The following is an 18,513-nucleotide window of genomic DNA, read 5'->3' as shown; positions in this document are numbered from 1 at the left end:
AATCCTTGATTATGCGGGCTAAAACTCTTGATTATGCAGGCTAAAACTCTTGATTATGCAGGCAAAAACTCTTGATTATGCGGGCTAAAATCCTTGATTATGCAGGCTAAAACTCTTGATTATGCAGGCTAAAACTCTTGATTATGCAGGCAAAAACTCTTGATTATGCAGGCTAAAACTCTTGATTACGCAGGCTAAAACTCTTGATTATGCAGGCTAAAACTCTTGATTATGCAGGCTAAAATCCTTGATTATGCAGGCTAAAACTCTTGATTATGCAGGCTAAAACTCTTGATTATGCAGGCTAAAATCCTTGATTATGCAGGCTAAAACTCTTGATTACGCAGGCTAAAACTCTTGATTATGCAGGCTAAAACTCTTGATTATGCAGGCTAAAATCCTTGATTACGCAGGCTAAAACTCTTGATTATGCAGGCTAAAATCCTTGATTATGCAGGCTAAAACTCTTGATTATGCAGGCTAAAACTCTTGATTATGCAGGCTAAAATCCTTGATTATGCAGGCTAAAACTCTTGATTATGCAGGCTAAAACTCTTGATTATGCAGGCTAAAACTCTTGATTATGCAGGCTAAAACTCTTGATTATGCGGGCTAAAATCCTTGATTATGCAGGCTAAAACTCTTGATTATGCGGGCTAAAATCCTTGATTATGCGGGCTAAAACTCTTGATTATGCGGGCTAAAACTCTTGATTTTGCGATGAAATTTGTGTTTTTTTAGCAATTTTATGCAGTGAAATTGCGGGAAGTTGCGAAATATGCAGAAAGTTGTGAAATATGCGGCAAAATGTGGCAAAATGAGAAATATGCGATATGCAAAAAGTTGCGAAATATGTGAAAAGTTGCGAAATATGCGATGCGAAGCCCATATTATGCGATGCGATGCAGCCTTTTTGAAAAAACGTTACCCCCGCATAATTATGCGCCATTTTGCTGATTATGCGGTAAATTCTGCGATCGCATAATCGCATTTTTCTGGAGGGTCTACTCTATATATATGAAATATCTTCGCCAAAAAAAGTACATCTACAAAATGTTTGCCTATGTTTTCCGAATGTTTGGCTATTATGACATGGCCAGAATATGGATGCTAGGGTTCATGTGGTTAATGGACAAGGCTAAACTGATAAGCAGTGTCTGCTTATCACCACTCTGCCCTTCTGCCGTTTCTATGCTGAATGGTCTATTCATTCCAAGCAATTACAGAATACTGTAACTTTTTCAATGAAATTACATTTTTGACAACTTCTCTGAACTCTATTTTAGAGACAAATAATAAGAGCCTAAGAGGAGAAGATGCCCCCCCCCCCCCACACATCATATCGTCTCCATTTTTCAACATTAAAAACATATATATATAAATCAGTGCTATTGAACACCCTTTACGTCTGTGTGTGGGTTTTACAAATATTTAACCAATGGAAAGTATTAAAAAGCACTTCTGACTAAACCTCCAAACTCCATTGGATCCTCAAAACTGTCGTTAAAACCTCCTAACTCCACCTGAGCTGTATTTGGGTAAAGTGATGATAATATAAGGACACATTCAAGTATCTGACAATGTATAAAGTCACCGTACCGACTTTGATGAGGAAGTATTATGTTGTTCTAAAAACATGATTGTTTTTTTTTTAATTTCCGCAAAAGTTAATATTTTGGACTTAGGCTAGTTTCTGCCAGACAGCAAAGATATTTAGATTTGTTTGTTTTACAAATCGACACCTGGTCTTGTCGGCGCTGTTGGTTGAAAACCTAGCATGGCCTATGGCCTAATGGTTACTTTTTTCCGGAAATGTAAAAAATAACCTGTGTTCCAATGCATAGATTTTCAACAGGGGATCTGGGACCAAAAGTCAAGTTAACAGGTGCAAATGGCCGAATGTCTGAAAATACACATGAACACATTGCGTGCCAATCGCGTAGATCTACGCGAACCTAAATAATTGCGCAGCGAAGTGGTCTTTTTTTTCTCTCGCAGGTTCACATTTCATTGTATGCCTTGTTCGCCATGACGGAAACGGAAATATCCGTATCCGGAGATTTTCGTTCCCATCCGCCTCCACTCTAAAGCGGAAACTAAATCTCCATTTTCTCAGTTGTTGTTTTTCTCACCGCTGATCGCTGTTTAACATAAACCGCTGTAGCTTCAAAATGGCCGATCGCCGATCGAAATGGTCTTCTCTGGGCCACTCACACAGCTACCCTGCGTGTCTACAAACAGTTGAACGCATGATTTTAAGGTATTTAGCGAGGTCTGTGGTGACATGAAAAAAAACTAAAAAACAACAATAAATCGCTGGCACTGGTGAGTACATTATGATATTAAACTCTGGCGTGGAATGTGTTAACATGAATCCAACATATCAATAGAAAAGATAATGTGTAAACAAACAAACAAACAAACAAACAAAAACAAATGAATGAATACAAGTTTAATCTGCAACACAATTGTACACAATATGTAGTGGGGTTCTCTATTTTATCTCTCTCTGCAGCTAAGGGGTCCTTGGCCTCACAAAATGTTGAAGACCCCTGTCCCATGGATGTCATGTAGTTATTATTTAGTCACAAGTTCTCTACTTTTCAGTCACAAGTTATCTACTTTTCATTAGTTAAATGTTTATAAAACCCACAGACGGACTTATCCACTTTAACTTTCAAATGTTAACCTTTTCCAAAAGTAGTGAAAATAGCCAACCATATGAGCTCATAGCTTTTACGCACGCACACACACACACACACGCACACGCACACGCACACGCACACGCGCACACACACACACACACACACACACACTAGTGGGTCACACTACTCTCTGATATATATATCTCAATACATGGTTTGTGCCTGGCAGAAACATTATATGACAACAGCCAAGCAGTTACAGTGGCAAAGTCATGATAATTATTTAGGATTTCTGCATGTCACACAGTGTTGTACAGCTAATGTACAAGTTGATACATTATAGCCTGCATGAAAATGAGCCAGGAATGAATAACTAGCATCCATGAATAAAATATGAAGGTGTGGATAAAAATAGGCGGTAATATCTGCCTAGGGGAATTATATGCTGATGAAGGTGATGATGATGATGATGATGATGATGATGATGATGATGATGATGATGTCCACTGGACACGTTGAAATATTGAGTGTACTGATGGTGAACCCCTTGTGGAGCTGTTAGGACACACAATATATTATGCACACACTCACACGTAAATATTTATGAAGTACAAACCCATAGACTTGAATAATTCACGCACGCACGTATGCGTATTTGTATCACTATACTTGTGAGGACCAAATGTCCCCATATAGTAGACTATCATTTTTATTCCCGGTCCTCACAAGAAGAAACAATGCTTTGTTTAAGTTAAAAACATATATTTTAGAGATATGTTCACAATTAGACAAATATACAGGTTGGGGTGAGGGCTAGGATTAGGCATTAAGAGGTTAGTTTTGAGGTTAGGGTTAGAGTTTTCACTATTTTATACTCGCGTGGCGATGTCACACACCGAAGAATAGTGGCACTGCAACACATTGTGAGCTTGTACATCTAATGTTTTTCAGCTGTTGTTCGGCCATTTACAATGCCGTCCTAAAAGTTAGATATCCTCTCAAGTATAGTAATACAAAACTGTGTTTGTGTGTGTGTGTGTGTTTGTGTGTGTGCGTGAGCGACCGCTCGTGCGTACTCGGAAAACAGATGCAACTCTCATTAGAGCAGCTGTCGCCTGTCAGAATATCATCAGTTGACATCACAATGTTTCTCATTACCTGGGGGTCAAACCATTATAAGCTGGTATTAAATTATCATTACCATTATTGTTCCCTCAAAAGTACCTCTAAGCCTGAGGGAGGCAGCGCGCCTGCCCAAACGTTGGCTTTTGTATTTTTAATCTCACTGTCGTCGTCAATAAAAGTAACGTTTCTGGCACTGAAGCTGAAAGAAGTATGTCCGACAATTACAAGTGGAGATGGATATTAAATCCCCTTGATATGAGGGGACATACTGCCACCCAGTTTTCCCCCTTTTTTCTCCTCTGTAAATACACGGTAGCTACTGTATGTGTGTTTTTTGATGTTAATGAGTTAGTATTTTATGCTCTGTTGATGAATTGAAGACACATATTGTAAGGGCGGCCATAGCTGAGTGGTTAGTGAGCCCGCCTAGGGAGCCAGAGCCCCTGGTTGCCCCAGGTACGATTCCAGGCCAGGCCAGCAAATGTGGCGATGAAATGAAATTTGTCCCTGAGCAAGACTCTTAACCCCTAATTGCTCACAGGCCCTCATTGGAAACAAGTCCGCAAGGACTTTCATGAACGGACCTGCTGTTTGTCCGATATGTGCTTCTGGGGGGTCCCTGCAACAACATATTCTGAGATGGGGGTCCACGGCCACATACATGTCATTTTGGGGGTCCTTGACATGGAAAAGTTGGAGCACCACTGATATAGCAACATATACTGTTATAGGATTTAGAAAAAAAAACATTAGATATGTATTTGGCCGCGGACCCCCATCTCAAAATGTTTTGTTCCAGGGACCCCCATGAAGCAAAGATTTGAGTTACAAACGTTTGCTTTCAAACATATCAAATATTCAAAGATCTGCACACATTTTCAAGATTTTTCAAAAATAGCGGATCTGCAAGCTCATAGCGCGGCACTCGGTGCCGCGCTATGAGCTTGTAGATCTGCTATTTTTGAATAGCCCAAAGACATCTTAAAATGACACAGATTGAATGGGTTAAAGTCACAGCTGCTGTAACAACTGGACATGTTGTTCAAAGGGAGAGACTCTACATAACAGCAGGCTATGGTTGGCAAGGAATATCACTATGTTTTGTATGGTAATATAAGTTGCTACCTTAAAAAAAAAGGAGATATAACGTTCCAAAATTCAATAAGGTCAGACTGCATCAGTCCTTTGTCCATCAGTCGATTTTGAGGCTAAATTTAGAGTCTGGCCAAGGGTAAGCAGAACAATGAAGGACATCATTGCTCTTGTGTTCATGTTTTTATGTATGTAATTTCATTTGTTTTGTTTTTTTGGGGGGATTGTGTCAAATGTGTGTATTATTGTGTGTTGCATACAAGGCTACTTTGTCTCAAGACAAATTTCAGTGAAAGCTGATAATAAAGTATAAAGCTGATAATAAAGTACTATCGTATTGTTAGCCTCGTAGCATAATTGCCTAAATCATATTCAGGAGACAAAACAAACAAAAATCATTTTCTGCCTAAGTCACCCTAGATGTCTAAGTAAAAAAACAACATTTTCTCAAGTCATGTTTATCTGCCTTTATTTATATCTGCCCTACTCTACTCTCCTAACACTGCTGATTCAGCCTATCAGAATGCTTGTTACATTCAAAATCATTTCATTTTCAAGTCAATCAATTCAATCAATTCATTTTCAAGTCAAAAAGTTGACTTAAAATCACTTTCTGCCTAAGTCATTTTGGAATGTAACAAGCATTCTGATTGGCTTATAGGACATAGGCAATAAGGCCATATGATGCAGCAGTGTTAGGAGACTAGAGCTAGGCAAAAATGTCAATTTGACCAAACAGTGAGTTAGGCAATTATGCTATGAGGCTAACGATACCGTAGGAACCGTCATTGTTAAGGGGTGCTCCTTCCATTCCGACATCTCACCACTCCGACTAGTGGCTTCCGCGTGCGGTTAAGGTTAGGGTTAGGGTTAGGTATAGGGTTCGTCAACGTCGGAAAGGCGACGTGTCGGAAAGGAGAAATGCACCCCATTGTTAACCCTTACAAATAGTCATTGTCATTGACGGGTGGAAACCTTGTACGTCCCAAACCGTTCCTTTTTTTATTATTATAAAAAAAAAAAACATGCTAACATTCATTGTCAGGTATTAATTGATTCATTCATCTGCCACTGCTAGTGGTTTTACCTAATTTTGAGTCTTTTTGATTATCCACAGAATTTGTGTAAACAAACAAACAATGTTCCGGTGGAAAGACGACTCTCTCTTCTTTCCACCAGGGAAAAAAAAAACATTGTAACTGTGATCGTCCGTTCTGTATAGTTATAGGCAGTTGAATATAGCTTGTTTTCACCAAAATCCGAGATAAATGTATTTTTTTAAAATCTGATAACATTGTAGCGGACGGGGTACATTTTTTTTAGATGACGTCATTTCGGTTGTATCCTTCTCTCGTGAAGTTAAGGCATCATTCATGGGTTGGCAAAGAGCGCCCTCTAGCGTAATCATTAAAAACACCCGATGACATAATATGGCAGTCAATATGTTAATATGTTAATGGCTCGACAGATCCCATTGTACTGATATTAAAGGATCCCAAGGTACTGATATTTGTACTGCATCATTTTATCATCTACTCAGGCTTTTGTGAGCACCCTGGACAGTTTTGAAGTTGCTTAATTCAGTATTTAGATATTTCATATTCATTTTTATCAGACACGCCCCCTTCCTGTACAAACCCATTGTAACTTCAAACTCCATTTTAACCATGTTTTCAATTACTTTTTTCATTAATTTGTAATAAATATTTTTGAAAATGAAAATAATAATAAATACAATAAAAAAAAAAAAAATGTTAAATGAAAAAAGTAATCGAAAAAACACGGCCCCCTCACGTATTAGGAGGGCAGGATGAGTCACCAGAACCAAGGACGGGTGTTTTTGATGAATCTAACATGTTGCAAATGGAGTTTGAAGTTATAATGAGTTTGTATAGGAAGGGGGGCGTGTCTGATAAAATGAATATCAAATTTCTAAATACTGAATCATCAAGCAATTTAAAAACTGTCTGGGGGGCTCACAAAAGCCTGAGTAGATGATAAAATGACCCACATTTTTTTTTTTAAAGTGAAATATCCCTTTAATATGTGTATGGTGTAACAGTTGCAGGTCATGAGGGCTGTCTGGTGTTCGGGACCATGAAGGAAAAGTCCTGTGTGTTCATGCAGGGTCGCTTCCACCTGTACGAAGGGTACTCCCTCTGTAAGGTAGGACCCCTCACTCTTCATTTGTCCACCTGTAACTCTGAGCAGTGGTGGAAAAAGCACTCCAATGTTTTATTTAAGTAAAAGTCTCAAAACTGCAATGTAGAAATACTCTGGTACAAGTAAAAGTCTGGAATCCAAAATGTACTTGATTAAAGTACTCATCATGCAGAATGTCCCATTTCACAAAGTTTTCTAATGTATGAAATGCATACAAACCTTTTGAAAATCAGCAGATCTACAAGCTCACAATGCGTCGCATCGCGGCGCATTGTGAGCTTGTAGATCGGCTATTTTCAAATGGCCGAAATGTACGTAGGGCTGAAGTGGGTAAAGAGGTTTGCAGGGTGTGTCTACGTAGGAGGTGTGCCTCTTTCCTTTCCTGACTGTGCCTTGGGTTGGCTCCCACAGCGTGCGTTTTCTTGCTACCAGGCCTCCGTATATAGGTCTGTGTTCCTTCCATGCGTCACAATGTGTCACGATGCGACACATTGTGAGCTTGTGGATCTGCTATTTTCAAAAGATTTTTCTACATTTTATACATTTGAAAACTTGTGAAATGGGACATTCTGCAATATGAGTACTTTCTACTTTTGTACTTTTACTCAAGAAAATGTTGAATTCTGGACTTTGACTTGTAACCGGAGTACTTCTACATTGCAGTATTGATACTTTTACTCAAGTAAAACATTTGAGTATTTTTTCCACCACTGCTCCCATCATGTGACATCAAGTATCATTCAGAGCATTGTGCAATGTGTAGACGCCATCCAGGGTATTTCACTGCTGAGTGTCCATGCATGTCTCGGCCACATAACCGCAGCACTGACTCAAGGCAAGTCACCTTTACTTGTATAGCACCCTTGAAAACAAGCGTTTTGATCCCAGGTGATTTCCAGTCAAGGGAAGACTACATCGATGACAACATTACAGAGTTCAGAGAGAGCTCAAAACATGATAAGACACAAATACCCCAAAATACTAAAAACAGAGGACACATTTATGGAAGCAAACACATTAAAACAATTATCAAAACTCCACTGTAGCCACGGACAGTGTCACGTTATAGCTTTGTGAGCTTGTAGGTCTGCTATTTTTTGCAATTTTCCTGACCTTGTTGAATCTTGCCCCTCACTAATCCACATTACAATTAAAAAAAAACTATAAAACTGATAAAAAAAAAACTAATCCAAAACTAAGTCCTTCCACAAAATAAAAACTAAGCCAGCAAATCCGCTTTAAAAACTATAATTAAAACTAAGCTGAAATTGAAAGCAAAGTCAAAACGAAACAAACTACTAATGAAAAATACACAGCTACAGTATACAGTGGTGGAAACAGATGTACTCAAATGTTTTACTTAATTAAAAGTATCAATAGCCTACTGCAATGTAGAAGTACTCTGTTACAAGTAAAATGTAAAAAAAATTACTTGAGTAAAAGTACAAGTATTGGTATAAAAAATTACTTAAAGTACCAAAAGTAAAAGTACTAACATGTTTGAAAATAGCAGATCTACAAGCTCACAACACGTCGCGATGCAACGCGTTGTGAGCTTGTAGATCGTCTATTAGGCATAAAGTGGTTAATGTATGTTTTTTATAACGTAATAATTTATATCTGCAAAGTAACTAGTAACTAAAGTTTTCAAATAATTGTAGTGGAGTAAAAGTACAATATTTGCCACTGAGATGTAGTGGAGTAGAAGTAAAAGTATAGACAATTGGGAAATACTCCAGTAAAGTAAAAGCACCTCAAAATTTTACTTAAATACAGTACTTGAGTAAATGTACTTTGTTACTTTACACCACTGCAGCCATGGTAACCTTGCACGGTGAGTGATTATGGCAGAGTGGGTCGCAGTCGTGTGAATGGTAGAGTGAATGAAACTCCAACCTGTTCATGTAGAATAACAGCCGTGCGGTAATGCTTTCATCAGTCACATAGATGCTGTTGTCTTCCTGTGGGTCATCTAGGATATCGCCCATGTCGGTCCGGAAACCTCGCATCTCCAACATTTAAACTTTTTATGTTTTTTTTGTAAAACAACGTCCTATACTTTCATCATACAAGAGCGTCGCGCAGAAGTAGTGAAAATAGCCGATCTACAAGCTCACAATGCGTCGTGTCGTGACTTGTAGATCTACAATTTCCATTATTTTCAAATGTGTTTAAAGCTGCACTATGTAACTCTTCAACCCTGGATTTGAACCTGGTTTCGTGCGCACATGCTGAGATTTGTTTTACCCTTGAGCTAATAGAGCCGGCCTGCTTGCTCTGGGGATAAATGTAATCTTGACCATCAGGTCAAACTTTGTGTCAGACCCTGTGTCTACAGTAGGTGAGACCTGACCTTTGACACCATCTAAATATCTCAATAGAAGAGCAGGGAGACAAAATACAACCATCCCAATTGTTTAAGTCATACTGTGTTAACATACTCTACCATACAGATTGGACAAAATTACATTTTATTCATAAAAAAAAAAGTTACATAGTGCTGCTTTAAGATAGTAATACAAAAGGAACAGTTTTGGACATACAAGGTTTCCACCCGACAGCGAGGATATGGGAACTGTGCTCCTTTGCTCTTTTAAGCACCATGAATGTCTCTTTGTGTTATTGCCGCCATAAATATATTTACCCTCTGTAGCTTATAGTGTCTACTTCCTCTTTGTGTAACCTTCACACACCTCGCGCACGCACGCACGCACACACGCACATAGAGAGCAGATATGTGCAGTGTGTTAGTCCCTGGTGTGTGTGGTTTTGTTTTCATTGAAATGTGAACAATGAAGATACTGGCTGTTCTCTTGGAACACTGTGCCAGGACAGAGGTACAGCATGAGGTTCCCGGTTCAAAACCACCAAGGAATTCATACCGTACAATAAAATCTCTTAGCAGATTTACAAGCTCACAAGGCAGCGTGTTGCGACGCGTTGTGAGTGTGTAAATCTTCTATCTTTGGTCAGTTCCCAGTACAACAGTAGAACACTGTGGTTGTACTGGTCAGTTCCCAGTACAACAGTAGCAGACTGTGGTTGTACTGGTCAGTTCCCAGTACAACAGTAGCAGACTGTGGTTGTACTGGCCAAAATGCTGGAATTGTTTTTAATAAAACGTTTTTAAATCTTTTGAAATAATATATATATTCTTTTAAAAAAATAGATATTTACTCGTGACCCCAAAAAAATTGTCCCGACCCAGTGTTTGGGAAAGTGTTTTAAATTATCGGTATCACGATGGGGGAAAAAAAATCAAAGAAGAAAAGAAACTGTGACAATATAATTTTCTATGTTATATTATCAATACAATCTTTGTGTTTTGTCAATTATTTGCGGGCCCACCAGTGATCACTATCACAATAATACAGAGCTTTAACTTTTTTAACAAAAAACGTTTTATTTTCAGCAGAAATATATTACTCACCCCAACTTTAAATAAACGGTTGTAGTAAAGAATGCTAAGCCTCTGTGGATTGCAGGACTGTCAAGGTCAAGCGCGCTCTAGAGAGACTGCCGCTCTGGCCCATTAACTTTATCTATAACCATCAGGGAGGCTGGCCTGGGATCTGCCAGCCCAGGCTGAAGGCCATGGATTTTAATTTATACTTTCATATTATATTCTGATGCATTTTAACCCATTAAGACCTGCAGGCCGATTCTACAAATGCCTTCTAAATTAGTAGTTTTCAAACTTTTTCGTGCCAAGGACCCCAAAATGATATGTATTTGGCCGCGGACCCCCCCGTCCTGTCCCGTCCCGTCCCGTCCGAAAAAGAGATTTGTGATAAAAAAAAAATTATATTAAATAGTAGATGTACAAGCTCGCTAGCAATTATTTTATACTTTGGCTATTAAAAAATAGCAGATCTACAAGCTCATTGCGCTACGAGCTAGATCTGCTATTTTTGAAAAATCTTGAACGTTTATGCAAATCTTTGAATATATATATTTTTAAAGCGAACATTTGTAACTCAAATCTTTGCTTCTGGGGGTCCCTGGAACAACATATTTTGATGGGGATCGGCGGCCAAAAACATATAATTTTGGGGGTCCTTGACATGAAAATGTTTGAGAACCACTGATAAAACAACACCCATTTTTCATCTGCTATTTTTGAACAGCCAAATACATTTAAAATGACATAGATGTGTTCCCTTTTTAATGGGTTAATACAGAGAGAGAGAGATGCAGCCTGCTGTTGTAACCACATGGGGATGAGACGCACTGGCTGTGAACAAGCGGAAACACCACCATATGCCGGTCCAATGTGATATAATGTGATGTCATTTTTTAAATATAGGATATAATAGAAGGTGAGAGTGTGCTGGTTAGGTTCATTTGAATAAAATAAAACAAAACATTTTGGGGCACATTTTGATATTTTCACAAACTTTCGAAAATACCAAAAATAGACGATCTACAAGCTCACACCCTCTCAGTTTTCCTACTGTCTGGCTCTCTTACACTGTCGCCCTCTCAGCTTTCTGTCTGTCTCTCCTATTATGCTGTCGCCCTCTCAGCTTTCATACTCTGTCTCTCCTACACTGTCTCCCTCTCAGCTTTCTGTCTGTCTCTCCTATGCTGTCTCCCTCTCAGCTTTCAATCTGTCTCTTCTACACCGTCTGCCTCGGAGCTGTCCTGCTGTCTGCCTCTCCTGCACAGTCTCTCTCTCTCTCTGCTTTCTTAATGTCTCTTTTACACTGCACTCACTATCTGAGTACCAGCGGCGTACACAGACTGCACCCTCCCACCACGGGCCAATTTACTCAGTCCTTCGTGCCGGTAGCCATGAAGCTTTACGATAAACCCGCTGCAAGGCGTTCTGTCTGGTTTGTGGAATAATGACAAATGTCACCCTTGCTCAAAGTCCCCTTGCTCACACGTTGACTTTATGTGTTGGCCTAGCTTATCATGTTTTAATCTTCTTATCTTTTTTTTTCAACCTTATCTTTTTCTTTCTTTTTTTGTATCTGTCTAGCTATATTTCTTATCTGTTCTTGTGTTTTTACGAGTAACTGCCATGGGGACTGAATTTACCTTGTGGGCTCAAAAAAGGTCTGTCTGTCTGTCTGTCTGTCTGTCTGTCTGTCTGTCTGTCTGTCTGTCTGTCTGTCTGTCTGTCTGTCTGTGTCTCTCTCTCTCTCTCTCTCTCTCTCTCTCTCTCTCTCTCTCTCTCTCTCTCTCTCTCTCTCTCTCTCTCTCTCTCTCTCTCTCTCTCTCTATCCATTCCTCTATCAGCTTCCGATCTGTCTCTCCTGCTCTGTCTACCACTCAGCTGTCCTAGCGTCTCAATAATGATTTGATCATCATGAGCGTCACTCTCTTTTGTATGTGTGAGTCTGTGAAGATTAATGGCATTGATCGCGGTCTCTGTCCATCTGTCCAACCACTATGTGGATCGTCTTCTGTTTTAGTCCAGGGAACATTGACTCACACACCTCTCTCCCCTCTCTCCACGTCAACCCTAAGTCAGTGGTGGAAAGTACAGTACAGTAAAGTACATTTACTCAAGTTCTGTAACTTTACTTGAGCATTTCCATTTTCCAATAGGTGTATTATTATATCTGTCTATTCAAAAATAACAGATCTACGTCTACTTTACTTTTGTAAGATGTGAGTTTGAAAAAGTACCTTTACTTTGGTACCATAAGTATGTTTTGATGCCAATCGTTTTTCTACATTGCAATAGAAATACTGAAAATCCTTTTTGCCTCTCCCGGCTCTCTGTCAGCCGTTGTGGTGTGAAAGTGGAGGTGGAATGTGATTGGCCCCATGCTCTGATGTCCTGGGGGAATTATTTAGCTGACGCACAACACCATCGACCTGTCCATCTCAGGACGAATGTGGTGTCCATCGAAGTGTGTGTGTGTGTGTGTGTGTGTGTGTGTGTGTGTGTGTGTGTGTGTGTGTGTGTGTGTGTGTGTGTGTGTGGTGTGGGGTGGGGGGGGAGACGATGACAACGACTTTCCTTAATTGCTTCCGTGACAACATGACAGCGTTTTGTGTCATGACAGCAAGCTCCACCCCCCTCAGGGACAAGACTTACGTGGACCATAGCTTATGGCAGGCACTCCCTCACTGAACAACACCAGTGGTGGACACTAACTAAGTGCATTTACTTGAGTACTGTACTTAAGTACATTTTTGGAGTGTTTTGTTTTTGTCTCGTCTGTGTGCATGGACTGGCAGAGACAACTGGGTAGACAGCCCGGTCTGGCGGAGACCTGCGCTCAGAGGAGCGCAATTTTCTAGTTTGTTTTCGTTTTTTGTACTTTCGACTCCATTACATTTCTAGGAAGGCACTCTTGGGAACAAAACTTACACAAATATATTATGAATTATAAATAGTGAAAATAATCTATAAAGCTCACAAAGCATCACAGCGCGACACATTGTGAGCTTATAGTTCTGTTCATTTTCATTATTTCTGAAAATGGACTTCGTAATTAGTACTTTTGAATACTTGAGTACTATTTACGTGAGTATACTTTGTCCACCACTGCACGACAACAAGCTCCACCCCCCTGAGGGGCACGACTTAATGTGGACTTATCTTGTGTCAGGCAATCCCTCACTGAACAGTGATGCACACTGTTTCACACTCACTGTCAGCGTTTGATTCGTTAAAGAAAACAGAGTTATAGAGTGCATTATAAAAATATGTATAAATGCATTATAATCTACTCATAACAATGGATAATAATTACATAATGCTTAATAATCACTGTTACAGTATAACACATTATAGTGTGCTTATAAATCACTATAGATGGTAATCGGGTGCTTTATTAAGAAAACATAATAACATTCAATGTATGCAAGAACAACACAACATGTTTCTGCCTACGCCTTCAGGAATGTAATGACTTTACTTTACTTTATTCCCTATACCCTTGATTGATTGATTGATTGATTGAATATTTTATTAGGCAAAAAATGTAAAACAGCACAGTTACATTTAAAATACTTTGTCTAACAGGTCCGTTCATAAAAGTCCTTGCGGACTTGTTTCCAATGAGGGCCTTGGTATTTAATTCATAGGCATATATAGTGGCACCACAGTTCAAATATCATTACAAAATAAACAGCCAAAAACAATATATAACACTATGTACAACAAAAAAATAAAAAAGAGGGGAAAAAAATATGTACAAGAACAGGGGGGGGGGGGGGTCTGCTGTCTAACGGGAAAATGGTACTACCTCCACCTTTGGCCTCCTGAAAGGTGATTTTTTAAGGCTCTTTTAAATGAGCCCAGCGAACTGCATTTTTTGAGGGATGGAGTTAGACTATTCCAATCCTGGGTGGCAGTGCTGTAGAAGGAGAATTTGCCCATGTTTGATTTATGGGTGGGTGGTACCAAATTGTTGTTAACGCTCCCTCTGGTATTGTGACTGTGGGTGTCGCTAACCTTTTGGAGGTATTTACTCAGATATGCGGGAATTGGGGGCATATCGGGCAAATTTGCATTTACAATTTTGAAGGCCAGTCCCATTTTTAGTTGTTTAACCCTGTCTTCCACCCTGAGCCAGCCTAGGCTGGCAAAATGGGTGGGAGAAAGGTGGGTCATGGGCCCCAATCCGAGGAGTAGCCGAATCAGTTTGTTTTGGGAGGTTTGAAGCTTAGTCTTCAGTGACACTGAGGTGTTGGAGTACCAGGAGGTGCAAGCATAGTCAAAAAGTGGTTGAATCAGGGCCCCAGAGAGGGTCCTGAGGGCCTGAGGGTTGACAAAAGAGGAAACTCTGCCCATAAATTTGGTTCTCTGGTTTACTCTTTTGACCACCTTTGTAGCCATGCTATCACCTGTCACGACCCTTTAAAGCTGCACTATGTAACTTTTCTCATCTACCCTGGATTTGAACTTGGTTTCCTGTGCAGGTGTTGATTTTGTTTTACCATTGAGCTAATAGAGCCTGCCTGCTTGCTCAGGGGATAAATTGAATCTTGACCTTCAGTGTCAGATCCTGTGTCTAGGTGAGAGACACTATCTTAAATGTCTCAATAGAAGAGCAGGGAGACAAAATACAACCAATTGTATAAGTTATATTAGATTAACATACTCTACCATACAGATCGGACAAATGTTATTCATTAAAAATAAGTTACATAGTGCCTCTTTAAGTCAACTCTATAAGCAGAGTTTCAAGGCACACCAGCCCTTGGCTTTAGAGGTCCACAAACATTTTCATGTCAGGGACCCCTAAATAGTTTTTGGCCATGGACCCCAAACATAAAACATGTTGTGCCAGGGACGATGGCATAAGAGACGATTTTGTCAATATTTTGGCAAGATTTGTCAACAAGTTTAGAACCCTGTCAATGACCCCATGGGGGTCCCTGAGCCCCACTTTGAGGAACCAGAGGTGCTTGCCAAAAATGTTAAAACAGATTTAAAAAAAATAAGACTCAAAGAGCCTTAAATGTATTTTATTTATGACAAGGAGAACATTAAAGCATGGCTGCCACCTTCAGGGTCAGGGACTCAAACTGGATTTGGCAGCAAGTCCCTGTAGAGACAAGAGGCTGTCTGGAATGCAGGGCCGTGAGAAGTTATCGCTGTCAGGTGGAAACCTCGTACGTCCTAAACCAGCCGTCTTCAATGTTTTTCAGGCCAAGGACCCCCTAGCTGAGAGAGAGATGAAGCAGGGACCCCCTCTATATTGTATAACATTGTGTTTCAGATTAAACTTTTTTTTTTACTTGCTCGGTCTGCTCTTTTTACCCTCTATGCCTCTTTGCCAAAAATAGCAGATCTACAAGCTCACAACGCCTCGCACTGCGAGGCGTTGTGAGCTTGTAGATCTGCTATTTTTGGCTTAAAGGGACACAAACTTTGTTTCAATGGATTAGTCACCCCATGGAGACTTGAATTTTTTTAGTTTTTTGTCTCATTCCTAAGACAATAATTTGATGACCGGCAGCGGTTCCGGTAGGAGACACAACAAGTCTCCGTTATGTCTCCTACCGGAACCGCTGCCTACCGGTCCGCTGGTCATCAAATTATTGTCTTAGGAATGAGACAAAAACAAAACAAAAAAATATCCATGAATTCAAGTCTCCATGGGGTGACTAATCCATTGAAGTGTGAAGTGTCCCTTTAAGTTCTCCTCAGAATATAGGGATGCGAGGGTTCAAGTGGTTAATGTAAATTAAAAAAAAAGTCACATCACACAAAGATTTGGCGGCCCCCCTTGTAGTAACTCTGAGGACCCCCCCCAGGGGTCCCGGACCCCCTGTTGAAGACCCCTGTCCTAAACTGTTACTTTTCAGGAAATGGAGAAAAAAAAGAACCTGTACTCCAATGGATCCAATGTAGTTATTAGTCACAGACACACTTCACCACTTTCTCTTTAAATACATGAATACATAAATAAACAATAGCAGAGAGAAATTGCAGCTCTACAAGCTGATAACAAGTCACAGCATGATCTGCATTGCATGTAGATCGGCAAATTGTTTTTTGCAACGTTTGCATGACACCCTCGCATGACGAAGCGAGGCATTCATCTATGAAAAAGACATGAAAAGTTGAAATGTGGAGATACGTGGTTTCTGCCCCGACAGCAATGATAACAATGTGTTATCAGCACTGTGAAATACTGTTAATGCAGCTCCTAAAGTATAGAAATGGACCCATTAGGCTGGTAAATGAACTCTGCATGCTGCACCGGGCCTGTTGTCTGACTTACTACACCATAAAATATGGTAATATAATCGTATAATTGCTGTCGGGCAGAAACCTCTTATCTCCATATTTTAAAGACGGGGTGCCGTGATTTTCCATAACCATCAGATATTATGGTTATACTAGGAGGAAGATTCTTTTCAAAAAAGTGTACAGAAATTGTTAACATTATGTTTTTATGTGGACACGCCTCCAGTTCATTAAGTATACCTGGTTCTCACCGTAGCACCTCCTCCACCACCTTAGCACCACCCACCTGTCCTAGTCCCTCCTCCTCATGCCCACACCTGTTGTGTTATGATAATGAGGGGGAGGGTATGTTTTTACTATGTCACTAAAGGGCTGTTTTTCTTTTGGCACGTTTGACCCTCAAGGTTTCGGCCTCCAGGTAGAAACTCAAGATAGTCAGAGAAGACATAAAACACCATAAAAACACCACCAGGGGGCTTAATGAAGTTATATCAACCTCATAGACACAGAAAAAGTGCAAAACCATGGCACCACCTCTTTAACTTTTTGTGTTGAATGGCCTACTTGATCATAGTACAGCGTCACACAAAAGCGTCAAAAGTAGCATATCTGGGGGGCACGGTGGCGCAGTCGGTAATGCTGTCGCCTCACAGCTAGAAAGTCCTGGGTTTGAGTCCCGCCGGGGACGCTGTGGACGCTGTGGGCGCTGTGGGCGCTGTGGACGCTGTGGACGCTGTGGGCGCTGGGGGTGTGTTCTCTCCTCCTCGTCATCAGTGCCCATGCCCTATAGGTGGGGTTGGTGAAAGGGCCTTTCTGTGTGGAGTTTGCATGTTCTCCCCGTGTCCCCTAGGGTAGGTACCCTAACAAAATACATGCAGTAATCCTGGTCTCTATATGCCTCCCCTACCGGGGAAACTCCCCCCCTGTCAGGTGATAAGAAGGGGCCTGCTTTCTGCCTGACATCAACGATATTGTACGTAAAACAGATCTTGTATCTCAATGCGATCACAGTATTAAAAAAAAGGTAAAACAAAAGAAAGGAAAAAAAAAAATTGTTACAGTGTTACAGTGTTCACCAGACAAATCAATAGTGGTTAAATGTACTCTGAGCCACATGACACCGATCCAGCTGTGTTCCCTGTCTTGCTGTCCTGTCAAAACATCTGTCTCTGCTTCACACTTCATCTTTGTCCCAATGATGCTGTCAGCAAAGAGCAAGACTGGGCACGACACACACACACACACACACACACACACACACACACACACACACACACACAGGATATGTGTCACCACACACACACACACACGCGCGCGCGCGCGACGCACACGAAGACGTGCGATGATGCGCATGAAGACACACTCATTATTTCCTATAGAATTCGTTTACATGACTCATTAATATCAATATTATTCTATTAAATTATATTATCTCTGACTTTCCCTGCATGTGTGTGTGTGTGTGTGTGTGTGTGTGTGTGTGTGTGTGTGTGTGTGTGTGATGTAGTGGGGGACTGCGTTCACACACTCTAACCTTTAACCACATAAACCCCATTATGGTTGACCGGAGTCCCTCAGGGCGCTATACTAGTGTCTTTCCTGTTTTCCTGTTATTGAAAGCTTTCGCAGAAAATAGCAGATCGACAAACTCACAACGCGTCGCAGCGCTCTCTCTCTCTCTCTCTCTCTCTCTCTCTCTCTCTCTCTCTCAATCTCTCTCATGATTTATACTTTGTTGTGCAAAGGTTAAAAATAGCCAATGTACAAGCTCACGATGCGTTGCATCCGCGCCACATTGTGAGCTTGGTCTCCTACTGAGTCTCCTAC

General features: G+C 40.5%; 1 protein-coding gene across 1 annotated transcript in view; it reads left to right on the top strand.

The window, feature by feature from the left end:
- Positions 1–18,513, top strand: part of pnp4b (purine nucleoside phosphorylase 4b) — a gene marked incomplete at both ends in the record, with an annotated part of 51,543 nt that overhangs the window by 13,299 nt on the left and 19,731 nt on the right. The window contains one exon of the mRNA XM_080425717.1: positions 6,925–7,028. Within this exon, the coding sequence (XP_080281843.1) occupies positions 6,925–7,028 (104 nt within the window). The remainder of the gene's footprint in view (positions 1–6,924; positions 7,029–18,513) is intronic.

Source organism: Gymnoscopelus braueri, assembly GCF_963280865.1.
Source record: "Gymnoscopelus braueri genome assembly, chromosome: 4".
NCBI lineage: Eukaryota > Metazoa > Chordata > Actinopteri > Myctophiformes > Myctophidae > Gymnoscopelus > Gymnoscopelus braueri.
The sequence above is the reverse complement of the archived record's forward strand: the minus strand, read 5'-3'. Positions and strand labels throughout refer to the sequence as shown.